We start from the raw sequence: 18,250 nt of genomic DNA, 5'->3' as shown, positions 1-18,250 counted from the left end.
TACATCAAGGCTTTCTTCTGATTTCTGTAAAAACAGATCTGAAACCAAACATTTGGTATTTCTTTTCATGTGCATCTGACAACATCAAAAAGTCTTTGTCTTTTGGGAGTAAAAATCATCACATGCACATGGTTCGGAAGAAATGTTTTTGGATTTTTCTAAATAATTTATCTTCAAAGACATAGTCTAAAACTGAAATGTGTAATTTTTCTTAAAATACTTACTCCTATGGGAGCTTAATATGCAGAGACAGCTTTAAGTAATGAAAAGAAAATTGAAAAAACAAAAAGAGGTATCCGAGAGCACATTTGGTACTCAAAAAATAAATAATATAAATAATATATAATAACTGTTTAAAAATATAATTAATATTTATCATTATGGCCCGAGCACCGTTGGTGTGAGGACCCTATATTGTAATTGCTAGGTCTGTTATTCTTCTCCGAAATGAATTGCATTTTAGAGGGCCTAAACATGCTCGAAAACTCATGAAACTTTGCACACGCGTTAGAAGTGGTGAAAATTTACCTCTGATGTGGGTTTCAGAATTAGGTGTGGCAAAATGGCTCGATAGCACCACCTCAAAAATTTCCATTAAGTGCCCTTTGCGCTATGTTTCAAGTACAAGTATGAAATTCGGTACACACATGTGTTGGACTACCTTCAAAAAAGTCCATAGGAGCAAAATCTGAAAAACCAACAGGAAGTGAGATATTTTGAATTTTCTCTGCAAAATTTTTGCAGTTTTTGGCATTTCCAGACATTGTACTTTAACTAACTCCTCCCAGAGATTTTATCAGGTCAATATCATATTTGTTCAGTCTAATCTAAAGGCCTTTGCGACGTTAAATTGCGAAGATCTTGAGTTTTCGCTGAAGGGTGCGTCTGTGGCTGCCTGACAAAATTCGATGTTTCGTCATGAAACAGGAAACTGTTTCCTGTTGTAACTCAGGCATACAGTGTCCAGCCTGCCCCAAACTTCACGTTTGACAAGAGTCCTGGCCTAAAGACCTCTACATGCCAATATTTAGTTCGTCATAGCGTCACCACAACAGGAAATGACATGCTTTACACTGTAATTCACTCCCTGAAACATTTAAATATGCCATGAAGTAGTAAACATGCTAGAAACACATTAAATCATGCAACACTTGGCTAAGTGCTAATGTATGCGATTAACGCCACAAAACAGGAAGTTGTTGTAACTCAGGCATACAATGTCCAATCTGCCCCAAACTTCACATTTGAGAAGAGTCCTGCCAATATTCAGTTATAGTAATAGCGCCACCCACTGGCAAGTGGCAAGTGACTGAAGTGATGTGTTTAACACTGAGATGCACTACTAGCAACATATTAAAATATGCAATCGAGTACTAAACATGCTAGCAACACTTAGCTGAGTGCTAAAGCATGCTATTATCGTCATGAAACAGGAAGTTGTTGTAACTCAAGCATACAATGTCCAATCTGCCTCAAGCTTCACATGTATAAAAAGTGCCCTGGCCTGAAGACATCTGCACACCAACATTTAGTTATAGTCATAGCGCCACTAGCTGGTAGCAGGAAGTGTGGCAAATACAAATCTCTGATGTAGTCCTCCTATATTGATATACTTAAATGTATATTGCCCACCGTGCCTTGTTTTCCTAAAGCAACCGGGTGGCGGTCCCTTTCATGGCTTCTTGCAGCTTTAATTATTTTTGTTATTTAATTTGGTGATGCTAGAACCACAGAAATTATACACTTCATCTTTAAATACAAAGTTTTGGTTAAATTTCATATCAGGTGCTAAATTTGTTACATATTGTGTGTGCAAATGAAGATTTTTACATATTGTGTGTGCAAATGAACTTTGTGTCTTTGTTCTCTGCAGGGTGCTCTAAGGTAACCTGCATCAGCCTGACTCGGGACGTATCCGTGAAACTCTCCCCTCTTCATGGCCAGCAGATCTCTATCCGCTATCTTGACATGACTGACTGTTTTGCTTTGGAAGACGAAGGCCTGCACACCATTGCAGCTCACTGCACTCAGCTCACCCACCTCTACCTGCGGCGCTGCGTGCGTCTGACCGACGAGGGCCTGCGATTTTTGGTCATCTACTGCCCATCTGTGCGGGAGCTCAGTGTCAGCGATTGCCGCTTCATCAGTGACTTTGGCCTGCGGGAGATCGCTAAACTAGAGGGCCGCCTGCGGTACCTCAGCATAGCGCACTGCGGCCGCATCACAGACGTGGGCGTGCGCTATGTGGCTAAATACTGCATCAGACTGCGTTACCTGAACGCTCGTGGCTGCGAGGGACTGACGGACCACGGCATTGAGCACCTTGCCAAGAACTGCCTCAAGCTCAAGTCCCTGGACATTGGGAAGTGCCCGTTGGTGTCGGACGCAGGCCTGGAGCAGCTTGCACTAAACTCGTTCAACCTGAAGAGACTGAGTCTGAAGTCATGCGAGAGCATCACGGGCCGTGGGCTGCAGGTGGTTGCGGCAAACTGCTTCGACCTTCAGCTGCTGAATGTACAGGACTGTGACGTGTCACTGGAGGCACTGCGCTTTGTCAAACGTCACTGTAAACGCTGCGTCATTGAACATACCAATCCAGCCTTTTTCTGAGAGCTGCACACATGAGATTGTGTGGATGGATTTGAGAAGGTAATCTCTTTTGACCCGGGCCGGTGACGTCTCTGCTATACAACATAGCAGAGATTTGCACTGCTCCACCTCTGTATTTAATTTGCATGGTTGGGAGAAATCTTAACTTTTTAATTCATCTATTTATATTTTTATTCACTTATATATTTTTTTTTGATTACTCATCTTTTCTATGTCAGATTGTATTACATGTAACATGTACATTTCAAGCAATGAATTTTAATGAATGCAATTTGTTGATGCATAGAGGATTACATGATGTGACTTTAACCAGAAATGAAACTATTTTGCAGAACTACGGTGGCCCATAATTCAGTTTCTTTAGTGTTTACATTTGATATCTCTGTTATGAATGTTTTGCTTTGTTTCATCATGTAAGCCTTGTAATAGCTTGGTTTCTATCTTGGTTTCATTGCCAAGGAATTTTACCAAACAGTGCCATTTTTGCTGTGACGTTCACCTTTGTAATGGTCAATAAGGCTTGTTTCAGGTGTTTAACAAATGGATGACCACAGTGGAATAAAGAGGTCTAAGCCATATCAAACAAAATCATGATCTCTGCTTTTATCCATGAATGAAGATGCGCAGGTTAAAATGCAGATGATCTCATAATCAAGTGTCTTTGTCAATTTGCGTTCAAAGGAGAATAAGCATAGAGAAACGTAGATGTTTTATGCAGTTTATTGTGGAAAAAAATATCTTAGCGCAACGCTTTCTTTTCAAAAAAGATGCATCTATTTAGTTGATACCAAACACTCTACTAATGCTAATGTGACTAACCCCAGTTGTGGATCCATAACACTGGCAGTTAGTCCCGCTGGAGCTTGGTTACTATAGCCCCCCTCCAAAAAATCTCCAGGGGAGACTTTTTTTAGACATGATGAGACCTGCTGTGGCAGCCATGATGTGATGAGGCTCTGCCGTGGCGGCCATGACGTGATGAGGCTCTGCTGCGGGGGCCATGACGTGATGAGGCTCTGCCGTAGCGGCCATGACATGACAAAATCAAAGCAAATTAAATCAAAATCAAAGCAAAAAAAAAAAAACAAAAAATAAATTTGGTTGGTAACTTGGTAGTTTGGTTCTGTAAATCAGCTTCTGGGCCAAATCCTGATTTATTGGGATCCATTCTTGCCCAATTAGTGCTTGGAGTTGATCATAATTTGTGGGCTTCTGCTTGTCCACTTGCCTTTTGAGGATTGACCACAGGTTCTTTATGGGATTAAGATCCAAGGAGTTGCTCCATTATGCTGGAAAATGCACAGATCATCACCAAATTGCCCCTGGATCATGGTAGCGTTCACCTTTTCTTCTCCGGACAATCAATTTTCCAGATGTCCCAGACAGTCGGTAGTGTGCTTCATCAGAGAAAATAACTTTTTACTAATCTTCTGCTGTCCAATCTTTGTAGTTTCTGCAGAATTTCAGTCTGTCCTTTATGTTTTTCTTAGAGTTTGCTGCCCTTTTTGACAACAGGCCATTGTCCAAATGTCTTGGCCTCACTGTGCATGCAGATGCACTCACACTCACCTGCTGCCAATATTGAGCATGCTCTGCACTGGTGGTGACATGATTCCATAGCCGACTCTTCAGGAGGAGACGGTCCTGGCGCTTACTGGACACTCTTGGACAGCCTGAAGCTTTCATCACTGTAGTTGAACCTCTCTCTTTAAAGTTCATGATGATCTGGTATATGGTTCTTTCAGGTGCAATATTATTTGCAGCAATTTCCTTGCATGTGAGGCCATTTTGATACAAAGCGATGACGGCTGCACAACTTTCTTTGGAGGTAACCATGGTTAACACAAAAACACAATGATTGGAAGCACTTCTTCCCTCCTGCTCTTATAATCCAATCAGAATTATAGAATTATTTCACCTAACTAGTACTTGTTCACATTTCCCCATGTGCTGATGATATGATTAGTGAAATTATGTTAGCTGTTTGTTTTTTTAGTGCCAGGGCCAAAAAACTGTGAAATTTGGATTGTTGTGATAAAGTTTTTTTTTTTGCTTTTTGCAATTATTTAAAATGCATCTGATCATAATCTAGAAACAATGTGAATCAACACAACAACAACGGAAACAGGACACTGCAAAAACAAACGTTGTCACTGCCAATAATTTTAGCCACAGCTGTAAATTATGTTTTTTGAAAGTGTAAAAATGCAGAATGTTTTCTATGAAGGTTGTGTGTTTAGGGGTAGAGTTAGGGATAGGGGATAGAAAATGTCATTAGCTCAGTGTAAAAACCATTACCTGAATAAGCTATTTTACATAACAGATGTTTTGTGATAGTTGTGATAGTTAAATTGCCCTTCGTTCTTCATCCTTCACACACCCTTTCCAACAGTGGCTCTATGATATTGGAATCTACGGGACTCATACACAACTATTTCAAAACAAAAGGTACAACATTCAGTGATGCTCCCAGTTACACAATCATATATTTATAATATATATGTTATTACCCACGTTTAAAGAAAAGAACAGGCGTCTAACGTAAGTACTGTGTGATTTTGGATTTTTATGATTTATAATGAAACACTTCAAAGCTGTTTTGACAATGTTGTAGGTTAAGCTGTTTTAGCTATCATCATCTAGCCGCTAACTGACACCTTGGTCACTTGCCACAGAACAAAGCTAACTGGCAAGGTAGTTGTGAGAAAATAGAAGGAAATGTAATCAGATTCATTTGAGTCGGACTATTTCCCAGTGATAAAACAGCAGTATAATCCAGTGTAATATTACATCCCTGAGCAGCAGAGCAGTCCAGGCTAACAGACACTATTCAACTAATACAATTAACATCACAGCCCACGGCAGTTCAGAACAGCAGTACATAGAAGAGTTTCCCAGATTGTTAGGGAAATCCCCATATATGAATATTTCAATAAATGTTTCAAATAAATGTGTCGCCTACAAGAAGTTAGGGTGTTTTTAGAATCTGAGTAAAAATCACATTAAAGCTAGCCTAGGCCTGACTATTTAACTGACCATATTCTGATAATAAATTACATTATTGATGCTGTTAAAGCTACCTCAGAAATGTATACCACCTCATAGTTTTTGTTATCCTCGGTGACACTTACCTTTTTAAGGATAAGCAGACTGGTTGTCAAGACAACTACAAAGAGAAACATATACATATTATAAAGTAGACAAGACATAGGCCTAACTACATTAGACAAATGAAGCTAGCCATTACTTATGTGAGGTTTGGGCACCACCTGCTGTCTTGACCCGCAAAATTCACGGAAAATGTAGAAAATCTATAGATTATGGACAAATATGTAGAGTGGATAAGGATGTGCATATTTAATAATTTGGATACTTTAGAATGAGTTATTCAAAAGCGAGATATGAAAGCCTTTTAGTTGTTTGACACTGATTCTTATTACGTATTTAAAATGGGAGATCTTCAGCCCGGCTAGCTCAGTCGGTAGAGCATGAGACTCTTAATCTCAGGGTCGTGGGTTCGAGCCCCACGTTGGGCGACAAACATTTTTTTCTGACAGAGAAAACTTTTAATTCTCACGGCGGCCAATCAACGGGAGCTACTCCATCTTTACTGAGCGAATGGCGTTCTCGGGCTTCATCTTTGTCGTAGTTCCTCGGCCAATCACGCGTCGGATCTTCACTTTGCAGTCGCCGTGGAGGCGGGCTCTTTTTTATTCACAGGAATACCCTGCCGAAATACTATTACATATTTATATTTTCTCGTATTTTATGATTCATTAAGGTGTTTATTTAGTGTCATGATCTATCAAAGAAACTATATATATATATATATATATATATATATATATATATATATTCCTTTGTGTGTTTATTACTATTATTATTAAATTGCTAAAGTATTATTATACTTTAAATACTAATAAGGTTTCTACATTTGTATGTTTACTACTACTATTATGTATTATTACTATTAATACTATTATTATTATTAGGTGGGTGGTTCTTTTTTTATCATTTTCCATGCTATATGTGCATTTATATATATATATGCATAGTTTTATAATATTTCTCTTTGTGTTTACAACAATTATAATTTATCATCAGATATTTTTATCATATATTTTATTGTTAAAAATAAAACATTTTATTGTTCAGCTCACATCTGAGTCAAAATATTATTATTAGTATTGTTATTACTATATGCCTATATCTCATATGTATTGAATATTTCATTTCAAGGAACCCCAACAGTTAATTCCCACTAACACCGATCCTTCTCTTTATTAAGTAATAAAATTGAATAATGTATATAGATTTACTAAATATTAAAATGACTAAATATTATCAGACCTTTTTGCATCCCTGCAGCATGTCTTGGTCTAGTGAATATATAAGATAGTAGCAATTTTATATCATCAGATATTAAGAAAAGAAAAAACACTATTATACACTTTTTAATTTAAAAACAGGACAAGATGACAAGGTTAGTAATTGTACTAACCTTGCTCAGCCAACAGAGGGCAGTCCTAACAAACATGCAAATAGTCAGGCATTAAAGTTTTTCTTTGTAAGAAGAGATTTTACACATGAAAACTAACGTTCTGATGTTTTCAAAAAGGTTCAGGTCTGAATCTTTTTTAAAAAAAGATCTTTCCTTTCAAGGTTTTTGTGTTCTAGGCTGTTATGTTGTTTTTTGTTTTGTTTTTTACTGACAATAGCCTTGTTCATGAAAGATGGAAATTATAGAAATCTGTAAGAGCAGGAAAACTTTTATTGGTTTGTGAGGATGTTGCCATCTCACTGACTTTGGATAAGAGATATATACTGAGTCTAAGTTTGTGTTTTGCTCTACGTTATATAGCTTTTCCCCCTACTTAATTTTAAAACTAAAATGAAGACAAAGATAAACAAGCCAATGACATGGAAAAGTTGGCCACATATGTGATGATGTTAAACTATGAGTCATGCATGCCTGGCCAGCGGGGTGAGGTGGTTAGTTAAAAGGGGCGCAATGGCATCTGATGTGTCAGTAAAAAGTGTGCAGCACAGAGCTCTTGTGGGCTCAGGGTGGAAGAGGGTGTGCTGGAGAACAGGCAGTGCTCATCATAAGCTATATGAAATAATGAATCCTATGAATATGACTGGCAGACAGTCTGCTGGGGGAAAGTTTCAGGGCCATTGGAGAGGGGAAGATTTAGGATTTTAAATATCAATATCAGGAAAATTTCCACCACACTAGCCTATAGGCTAGTAGTTATAGCTGTATAATTGGATAAATTGAGTCACGATTTCTTTGTTTAAAATAGAGATCACAGTTCTCCCACCATCCTGAATATACAACTATAAAAAATAACATGCAGTTTACTAGAGGTTCTGATGAAATGTTAAGTGCTGCGGTCTATTTTATAAAAATATTTAATTAATTAGAATTAATTATTTTTAAAAATGGTTTAATGAATGATTCAATGACTCACTCATAAATACTCCACTGGTACATCCGAAATCACGTACTGTTTGAGTAGGTATTTCCTATAGCAGCTAATAAATGTCACGTTCACAGAAAACACCTTCTTTCTCATTGGTGGATATAGTGTGTAGTGTGTTTTATATAGTGTGTAGTGTACCTACCAGCGTCAGTTGCGTCATTTCACTTCCATTTATAAATCCTTTCCCATGGCCTCATGGCATAGAGAAGTGCCCATCGAATGCACACTTCAGAATCTTGGCGGAAGTAGTAGGTCGTTCAGGGGACTTGTGGACTACTGTTTTTTGAATACTCTGCATTCGGACATACTACTCTATTGGCATTCTGTTTTTAGTATGCTATATAGTAGGGAAGTATTGCGCACTTGTTTCATTACAGGATGAGACCAATTTTTGAAACAAATCTCTTGAATTAATGATTTAATGGTAAATAAATTTTTAATAGTCATTTGTCACCACCTACTGGTGGAATGATGTAATTGATACAGTCTTTATTTGAAGCGTCCTTACTTTCAAATGTCAAACAAGTTTTGATCACTACTGTAGACATCAGTGTTTATATTCGAACTATAAACATTTATCCTAGTACTTCTGTGATACTTTGAATGTTTGTAACACAGAAATAATGATACTGTGTGGTTGAAATGACTGTGAAGCTGTTTCATACACGACAACTGCGTGGGTCAGCGGCAGTGCCAACACAGATCTGAATGTTCGCTGTGATCGTAGGCCTACTTATCAAAGGTTTAATACACGCTATTTGTTGTCATTTAAAAAAAAAAAGCAGTGTTGGGCTCGTTGCTCAAAAAATGTAATTTATTACTCGTTACTAGTTACTCCTTTCAAAAGTAATATTATTACTTATTACTTTCTGGCAACAGCAATTAGTTACACTACTACCCTTCATGCTCCACAGAAGTTGTAATTGTGTATCTTCCCCATAAAAATTCTTCTAAAATGATACTAATAACATATTTCTTCCCTTATCATTTGACTGAAATCCACATTGCATCGCAGTCAGAAGTTATTACAAACACTCAGTGGTGATTGATTGTGACTTTCAAGTAAAAATGTTGTATTAATCTCATTAATTGTAATATGTGTAGCTTAAAGCTATTGTAGCTATAACTTCTCTGTTACCCATATACGATTATATTTCATGATGTATTTTATCAAAAGAAATCACATAAGTTCGTAAGAAAAATGTTTCGTTTTACAAAAAGATTTTTAATTATAGTAATGTAATTTATATCAGGATCAGAGGGATGTGGGTAGGCAAGCCGTGTAATGCCAGAGTAAAGTAATGCCACAACTTACACAATTGTGTTCAGATCATCTTTTCTCTTGACAAAATCAATGTAATGGCAATATTTCCATCCACTGAATATAAGCTTTTCTATATTTCAAGCTTGCTGCACTGGTGACTTCATGTGCCTGTGTGAGTTGTGAAAATTATAAAAAAAAAAAAATCTAGGAATTGTTGGATTTCAAATCAGTAGGGGTTGAGGCAACAAAAGTAACTAAGTAACGAGCTGTTTTATGAATGGTAACTATAATATTATTATTGAAATCTTATTAGCAATTAGTTACACAACTAGTTACTGTGAAAAGTAATATTATTAATGTAACTAGTTACTGCCCAACACTGGAAATAAGATTGCGTATATAAATCGAGATCGCGATCTTTTAATGATTAATCATGCAGCTCATTCACTATAGTCTAAATTGTATGTTGTGTGGTGAACTATACAGTACTATATAGTTCTATACATGTTTTATAGGAATTCAGGTGTCCCACACAAAGGTTTTCAGTTTTACAACTTCTGATTATTCATTTTATAGATAACAATGATCGTCTGAAATTCAAAAAAGATGGTTATGTAAAAAATGTCTGAGAAATCTGTCCCACCAAAATGTCAACTGACAATAAATAGCTAATAACAACAGACGCTAGACCACAGAGAGATTATCTAAATAAAATGCACTGATATAAATCCCAAAGAAATCAAAGGAAGCAAGAATTTAAGCATTGCATGTACAAAACAACTGAAACGTTCTTCAAAATATGTGTTTGTGTTCCACAGAAGACAGAAAGTCATACAGTTTGAACGACATGAGTGTGAGTAGGCCAAATAATGACAATATTAATTTAATTGATGTAATTTACTAGACTATATTAAGTGCTTACAACAATTACCCTACACTTCATTTTACTTTTATCTCCCATTTATTAAATTTACAAAACACAGAAATGTCCTCTATAAAAGCTTAAACGTTTGGTCTATATATACACTACTTTTAATTTCCAGCAGAGGTCCCTCCAACAACAACTCTCAATCCGTCTGACCATGTGCTTGCTGTGTGTTTTCAGACATTTTTCTTGATCATGGAGGAAAACCATCAGCCTGGCTTCATTCAGATATGGAGAAACAATAAAGAAAAGAGGTAAACATAAATACATATTAACTTGCAGCACAGGCTGGTTCTTGGTAGAGGTGTGATACATCAGTTTTTGTAGTAAAATTTGATTTTTATCATGTAAAGCTGAGTTTTGCCTCCTGTTGTTTGTGATCTATTCACATTGCAAGGAATGTCCAAAACCCTGAACTTGAAAGCCTGAATTTAGAGGGTATCAAATGATTAGAAATTGTCTCTTTGCCTTGAGATAATTCTATGAATCTCTTAAAGTGGCCCTAGAAGAAATGAGATCACAGAATCACTCATTTACATCAATATGTTATAAGAACCTATATATCAAGCTTTTGCCATAGTAATTTATGTGGTTTTTAAATATCACTTCTCGACTTCTTTTATATCAAGCTTCACAGCTTGTCATTCCGAGCATGTTTATCTCAAACAGAGATGTGTTCCTGTCAGATCCACACTTGATCTGCCGAGAAGCACTGTGGTATTAGTGCAGAGCCGTGAACTTCTTCTCCGTGTCCATGACGCATCCCCTCCTCCATTAACCATCAGGACATGGGGAGTGGAGGGGTGGGGGGAGGAGCTCTTTTGTCCTGAGCGGCGTTGTGGCTAATCTAAAGACCTGTGATGGACGCCTCTCTGGCGGCACAGGCCGCTGGACTCCACCCCTGAGAGGAGCAGGGGGGATGGGAGATCGCGTGAGAGGGCAAGGGGGGAGGGGTGGAAGGAGGAGGAGGAGACGTCGAAGGCTGGAGGAGGGGGGAAGGTCATTAGTCAGCATGGCGAAAAGGAGAACAGCAGGACACAGTGCCACACATTTATAGCCCCACCACCTCCTGCATTGTCCTTCCTCACAAGCCAAATGACTGCTGGAGGATTCACAGAGTTAAGTTTCTAATCTCTCTTGAGGGGGTTGGAGCGCCTCTTTTGTCATGGTAATCTAGAGTTTTGGGCAGGTAAAGTATGTAACACATGTAAATGAATGAATCTTTCACTGGAGGAGGAGATGGGAAGGTTTGTTTTAAGATTAGGATTGTGTCTGGCCAATTATATGTATTGGGACCCTGTGACCTGCGCTTCTATCTTTGGATTTCTATAGGCCACCCCTGTGTGCGTGACTGTGAAGAGAAAATGTAATATTTTTGCACCCAGCTCCATCAAAAGTGACCTTTACTGCTCAGCATGGCACCACAGCAACACCTGCTGTTCCAGTCCTCGAAGGCCATCAAACCACACGTCTCTCACAGCAGACACCCCTAAGAACTTCATTTGTCATTTAAAAAAAGATATTTTACTACCATGGTTGTTTTAAAAAATGTAGTGAGTTAAAGGGATAGTTCACCCAAACATGGAAATTTTGTCATCGTTTACTCACCCTCAAGTTGTTCCAAACCTGTATGAGTTTCTTTCTTCTGCTAAACACAAAAGAAGATATTTTGAAGAATGTCAGTAACCAAACCATTGATGGGCCCCATTGACTTCTGATGACAGAATTTTCATTTTTGGGTGAACTATCCCTTTAAACAAACTTGATGTGGCTTCGGTGACAATGCTGGCTAGAGATTGGATGTTGATTCTTAACCGTCTCAGTAGAGCGTCTATGTGCAGGCGGCAGCCAGAACTCAAGGCACAGACGCGGTCCAGACTCACGGCTGGGTTTGTGTGTCACGCTGATAAGAGATGCAGCTGGAGGGGAACCAGCCTCACTTGGTCAAAAGACAGCGGAAAAAGACGCCAGAACACAGATGAATGTGATCAAATAAAAAGTTGTAGACAACAAAAAACTATACTGTTTTTTCTATTATTATTTTAAGAGTAACATTACAAAGTGTGTAGCGAGGTTCTCAACTGGATTTGCTTCAGAACCCATATTTTAGGATACTTTGGACAAGTGGTGGCACCAAAAACTGTTTATTAATAAATAAACCAAAAAGGTCTTTGTAACTGATCAATGAAATGTATTAATATTAGGGCTGGGTAAAAATATTGATTTCTTTTTTTAATCGATTCTCATTTTTATGAACCGATATGAATTTTTAAAACCCAAGAATCTATCTTTGTCTATGCTGTTTTCAGTTAATGAATGAACAGATGATTGTAGCCTCTCATCCGATAAATCACAGTGAACTTTGTGCTTTGTTACTTTTGATATGAAACAAAGTCTCACGGTGCATCTGAAATCACGTTTTGTCTGAGTAGGTACTACATTTGTATTTGAACTTACTTCGTGAAAAAAGTACATTCTATATAGTATGAGTGTGTAGTATAAATGTAATCCGGACGTACTACATCCGCCATGTTGTCATTATCATGTGACTCACCAGTGTCAGTTGCGTCGCTTCACCTCCATTCATAAATCCCCTCCCGTGGCCTCATGGGATAGTAAAGTGTCCATCAAATGCGCACTTCAGAATCTCGCCGGAAATAGTAGATCATCTGGGGACTTTTCGCCTACTGTTTTTCGAATACTATGAATTCAGACATACTACTCTGTTGGGGATTCTGTTGTTTCATGCATACTATGTAGTAGGGAAGTATTCAATTTCGGACGTAGCATCAGATTTCAAATTCTGTCCATTTTATTATGAAATTAAAACAATAAATACCGTTTTGCTGCTCTTTAATGTGGCGTGACAGATCGCTGTTGCTGCCTCAGTTCAAGTGAAGCAGCAGCAGGAAGGGCACATGAACAGATCATCTTTTTTCCACTTTACTTCTAGTTACTGCACAAAATTAACATAAATGAACATCAGAAGGTATGTTGCCAGATACAGTACAACTTGCCAAAATCCATATCATGTCTCATGTATCGCTCAATCAGTGTTTCAACCACAGAAAGACGTCAATAGAATAGCTTGTAAACAATGCCACGTAATGTTACATTTACCTCAGAAAAGCCATTCAGTGACCAACCGTTACAAAAAAAATGTGTACTTCATTTTAATAATAGGCCAACTTAAGTAAAGTTCAAGTATTTTTAAATATACTTTATATAATACGTATACTAATATCAATGTACTAGTAGTATACTTGCAAGTGTACTATTTCAATACTATTTGGGACTAAATTGGCCCACTTTTTAGTCTATAAAAGTATACTTTTGCGTATACTTTAAGTGTAACAGTAGTAAACTGAGTACACAGCTAGTTTACAACTACAAGTGAACTTATAGGTATACTGATAGCTTACTAGTTAAATACTTGTAGCACATTTTTAGTTTATGAAAGTACACTTCAGAGTATACTCAGTAAACTACTAGTTTAGTAGTTTTATACTGCAAGTATATTTGTAAGTTTTTTTAAGTGAACTTAACATTATACTTACTGTTTACTGTTTATAGTTTATTTTTGCATTGTAAGTATACTACTATGTTCCTATCTGGGTATTAATTTTTATACTTGAAATATACCTTTAACTGTACTTTAACTCTTTCCCTGCCAGTGTTTTTTTTTTTTTTTACAGTTGCCAGTCATCACCAGCATTTTTGATAATTGTCTCAAAAATGTCATGGCCCCCAGAATATTTTGTTGAATGACTATCTGAACATTCAGTATATCAAAATAAAGAACAGAGCCTCTGTTTTTAAACAACAACAACAAAAAACATTTTATTCTAGCTTCGTGTATTCTTTTTTAATCAAAACTTGAATGTTTCATTAAAAAAAAGCAACTATTTTAACAAAAGCTGAGAAAATCTTGTTTTTGTCAAAGTCTTCTTTCGATTTTTGAGTCCTTCCCAAAGTATTACCGCTACCATTGAAACCGCTACCTGATTGCCTAATCCTAACCCAACCCTAACTCCACCTCCACAAATGCCATCAGCAAGCGTTGTGTTATAAATGATGGGAAATTCTTTCAATGGTGGAGAAAGAGTTAATTTGAAGTAAATTCCTATACACTACTAATGGATTACACAAAAATTCACATACTCGGAATTAGGAACATATGTTTTCTTTATAAATCAATATTTTCAAACAATGTAAGTTTATAAGACAGTATGTAAAACTATATGAAAAAAGTATTTAAAAGGCTACTCAATCAAAAGAGTAAACACAACTACAAGCCAAGTATAGGCCTACTTAGAATACTTAATTATACTCGATCATAAGATTGAAGTATAGGCCAAACATACTTAGACTTTTCTGCCAGTACAAGTCACGTATACTTAAGTGTAATTTTAAATATATTTCTGAGAAGTAAATAAAGTATATTTCTGAGAATTACATAAAAATAAGACAAAGTATAATCTCTTATTTTTAGTTTAAAAGAAGTATACTAATAGCACACTTGAACAAACGTCTTTTTTGTAAGGGGAACTCGTTAATCATCTATGCTAAATATATGCACCATATTACATATTTGTTATAATTTTTTACTGTTCTTCAATACTTAATGTATGTTTAAATAAATTTGTCAAGTTTTTATGACAGCTTCCATTTAAATGTTTATATTTCAAAAAACAAATTGGAGTAGAAACAATTATATATTTATAAAGTTAGTATTATAACTTTATTATTATAAAAAAAAACTTCCTTGTGTGTAATTAAATGTTTTTATACAAATCAGTTAATTTTAACCTTCAGTATTATAGTAATGGATTATCTACTGGGGTGAAACAGTGGCTCAGTGGGTAGCACTGTCGCCTCACAGCAAAAAGGTCTGAGCTTTCTGTGTGGATGTTTTCTCTGTCTGCATGGGTTTCCTCCGGGTGCTCCGGTTTCTAGGTGAATTGGAGACACTAAATTGTCCGTAGGTGTGAATGCATGTGTGTGTGTGTGTTTGAGAGTCCCAAGCCATGTAATGGGAAGGTTGGGGAAGGACCTGGTAAACTACCCCAGAAAAAATCATTGCCAGTCTCTTGCAAATGGCAAGAGTTGGCCATAGAATCACCAAGAGTTGGATACGACTGAAATGGTAATAGATAAATAGATTATCAACTCACTCCCTGTATAGTTTATGTAAATGCCATGTACTACACAAATTAATCAATATTGAATCAGAAATGGAATTTAATCGAATCACAAGCTTGTGATCTTCATTGCAAGTCAACCTGTAAGTAAAGGAAAAAAAAAATGTCATCATTTATTACAACATCATTCCAAACCTGTAAGATGTTTGTTTATCTTCGAAAAACACAAATTGAGATACTTTAATGAAACCTGAGAGATTTCCCTCCATTAAAAATCCATTCTTCCAAAACACTGACACTTCAAAACATTCATAAAGAGACCATAAAAGAAATCGGTAACTTTACACATTACAGTGACTTACTATGGTAATAAAATTCTGCATAAATACATGCAACTAACCATAAACCAAACCTTAATCCTAATCCTATAGTATGTTGTAAATTCATATTACTCTGTACTTAAATGTATAATTACACTCTAATAAGGACACCTTAACATAAAGTGTAACCAAGTAATCCATATGGATCGAGTTTTATTCAAGTCTTCTAAAGATACAAGATCACTTTATATGATAAGATTTAATTTAGACCTTTATACACATACGTATAAACATTGATCAGCACACTTAAAATATGGTAAATAGAAGCTCAACCAGACTCAAACTTCGTTTGGTTCTCACAAGTCAAAACAACGAGAACCAATGTGATCTGAACCAACAGAAATCTCTCAGGTTTCGTTAAAATTGCTTCTTTTGTGACAAAAGTCATAAAGGTTTGACACAACTTGAGGGTGAGTAAATGATGACAGTTTTCACTTTTGGGTGAACTAACCCTTTAATCTAGTTTGTCATATTTTGTTCTACCTTGTGTATTTTTGTTAATAGACATGTTGAACAACCTTTTCTTTTTGCTGTCTGTCTAACTTGAGTTTCTACTATAAATGACAGATGAATTTGCACCAAAATACTGTAAAGTTTGACAACCTTTGACATCAGCATTAAATTTCAAACATTAATAAGTCTATTTATGGTTAGAATAATTTTATCATTACCATTTAGCATTGTTGTCCTCAACCGGGTCAGAACAGACAACCCACCAAAACCACTGACTTTTAGGGTCTTGTTTACTGGACAGACACTTTCATCTAATAACAGGACAATTTAAGACTATAACACTGAGAGTTGAGGATTTAACATCAATTTCTCTCAGAGATGAGAAACTGCCATGTGTTAAGTTATGCATTCCTCTCTTCCACCCCCATATCAGCAGAAGTTGGGCAAAACATTCTGCAGCAAATCTTCCTGGGCGAACAGGGCATAATGAGGTTGTTTGTGTAGCGCAGGAGCGTTTAATTTCACAGTGAAATACAGCCCGTCTCTGGGGCCTCACAGCTCACAGACACTGGCTTTGGGCAATATGGCTTCTGATGAGTCATACCTGTGCTGAATAATCAGTCTTCATCATCTCAACTGTGACAAGCACAGACCAGCAAGCACGAACAAGAGGCTTTCAAGTAAGCTGGTGGACATGAGTGTGGTCTTTTGTTTTTTACAAAAAAAAACTTAGAGGATTTTCTCCCATAGTTTACCCAAAAATGAGAACTGTGTCATCAAACCTGGCAACACAGACTCTTTTCTTCCATTAAATTCAAAATGATGTTAGACAGGATGTTCATGCTGCTCATTTTCATACAATGAAAGTAAATGACATTATAAAAGTTGACACAATGAAATCTGCCATCTTTGATATCAAACTTAACATTTACGTACCACATCAATACATGAACGTACATAAGATTAGAGAGCTTCGGAGGATATTCTCAACTGAAAATTCAGACTTTTTCTTCACACAAAGCTATGACATGACTTTCAGAAGACTTCAAATATAATGTAATTGTATCTTTCATGGTGCTTTTGGTCATTTTTGGAGCTTGACATCTGTTCACCATTAACTTTCATTGCATGGAAAAGAGCAACGTAAACATTCTGCTAAAATCGTATTTTTTGTTTCTTGTAAAAGAAAGAAATTTAAACAGTTTTGGAACGATATGGGGATGAGTAAATGACATATGCTTGGGAGAACTATTAATTTAAAAAAGCTATATTTCTATTTTTATATCCCTCGCTGTTTTCCACAAGAAGCTGTCGGTAGTTTGAAGTTGACATCTGTTTGCACTACTGAGTGAGAGCGTGCAAAAGTGTGTGAGCGCAGTTTGAGAAACAGGCCAGGCGAGCAGTCGGCATGACACTTATCACCCAGTCTGCGATTGATGCTCTGCCTCTCGCCCTCAATGTCACGCACGACACATCCGTCTCCGGGGAAAACAGGAGGTGTGAGAGCGTGTGACAGTTTTAAATCCCCTCAGCCGGGGAGAAGGACATCGACGCTGCATCTGATAGAGCTCGGCAACGTCCCTCCCCCTACCTGTGTCACCGGCGCAAGATACTGTGATCAATCACGTAACCAAGACGGCGAGGCACTAGGTCGTCAAGGCGACCGCAAATCGCTCTTTATCGGAAAGCTGCAGAGACAGGCGGCCCGGCCAACTCCAGCTGGAAATGACATGTTTATTGGCTCAGAATAAGAATCAGCTGGCCAGAGCCTGACATTTGATGAAAACAGTAGTTTTTAGGCTCATTGGCTGGGTGCTTTCGACGGAGGGACCGATGAATAGACGCTATATAACCCATGCTTTTTGTGACACATCTCCTGGAATCGTGTAAGAGGAAACTGTAGGTCATCGGGATCACATTCCTGTGCATTCTGAATATTAAAACAGTTCAGCGGCTGAACAGAGCATATAGTAAACGTATGAACAGATAGA

At 37.1% G+C, this 18,250-nt stretch overlaps 1 protein-coding gene and 1 non-coding gene across 3 annotated transcripts in view; both read left to right on the top strand.

Moving 5' to 3' along the window:
- LOC127495242 (F-box/LRR-repeat protein 7) overlaps positions 1 to 3,198 on the top strand; it is a 48,497-nt gene extending 45,299 nt beyond the window's left edge. For both annotated transcript variants that reach the window (XM_051861936.1, XM_051861935.1), the window contains exon 4: positions 1,874 to 3,198. In XM_051861936.1, coding sequence (XP_051717896.1) covers positions 1,874 to 2,610 — 737 coding nt within the window. In that variant the 3' untranslated portion in view covers positions 2,611 to 3,198. The remainder of the gene's footprint in view (positions 1 to 1,873) is intronic.
- A 2,875-nt stretch (positions 3,199 to 6,073) lies between these two features.
- Positions 6,074 to 6,146, top strand: trnak-cuu (transfer RNA lysine (anticodon CUU)). Its single transcript has one exon. It is a non-coding gene; the product is annotated as a tRNA-Lys (tRNA).
- The last annotated feature ends 12,104 nt before the right edge of the window (positions 6,147 to 18,250 follow it).

The sequence above is a fragment of the Ctenopharyngodon idella genome, chromosome 15, assembly GCF_019924925.1.
Source record: "Ctenopharyngodon idella isolate HZGC_01 chromosome 15, HZGC01, whole genome shotgun sequence".
NCBI lineage: Eukaryota > Metazoa > Chordata > Actinopteri > Cypriniformes > Xenocyprididae > Ctenopharyngodon > Ctenopharyngodon idella.
The sequence above is the reverse complement of the archived record's forward strand: the minus strand, read 5'-3'. Positions and strand labels throughout refer to the sequence as shown.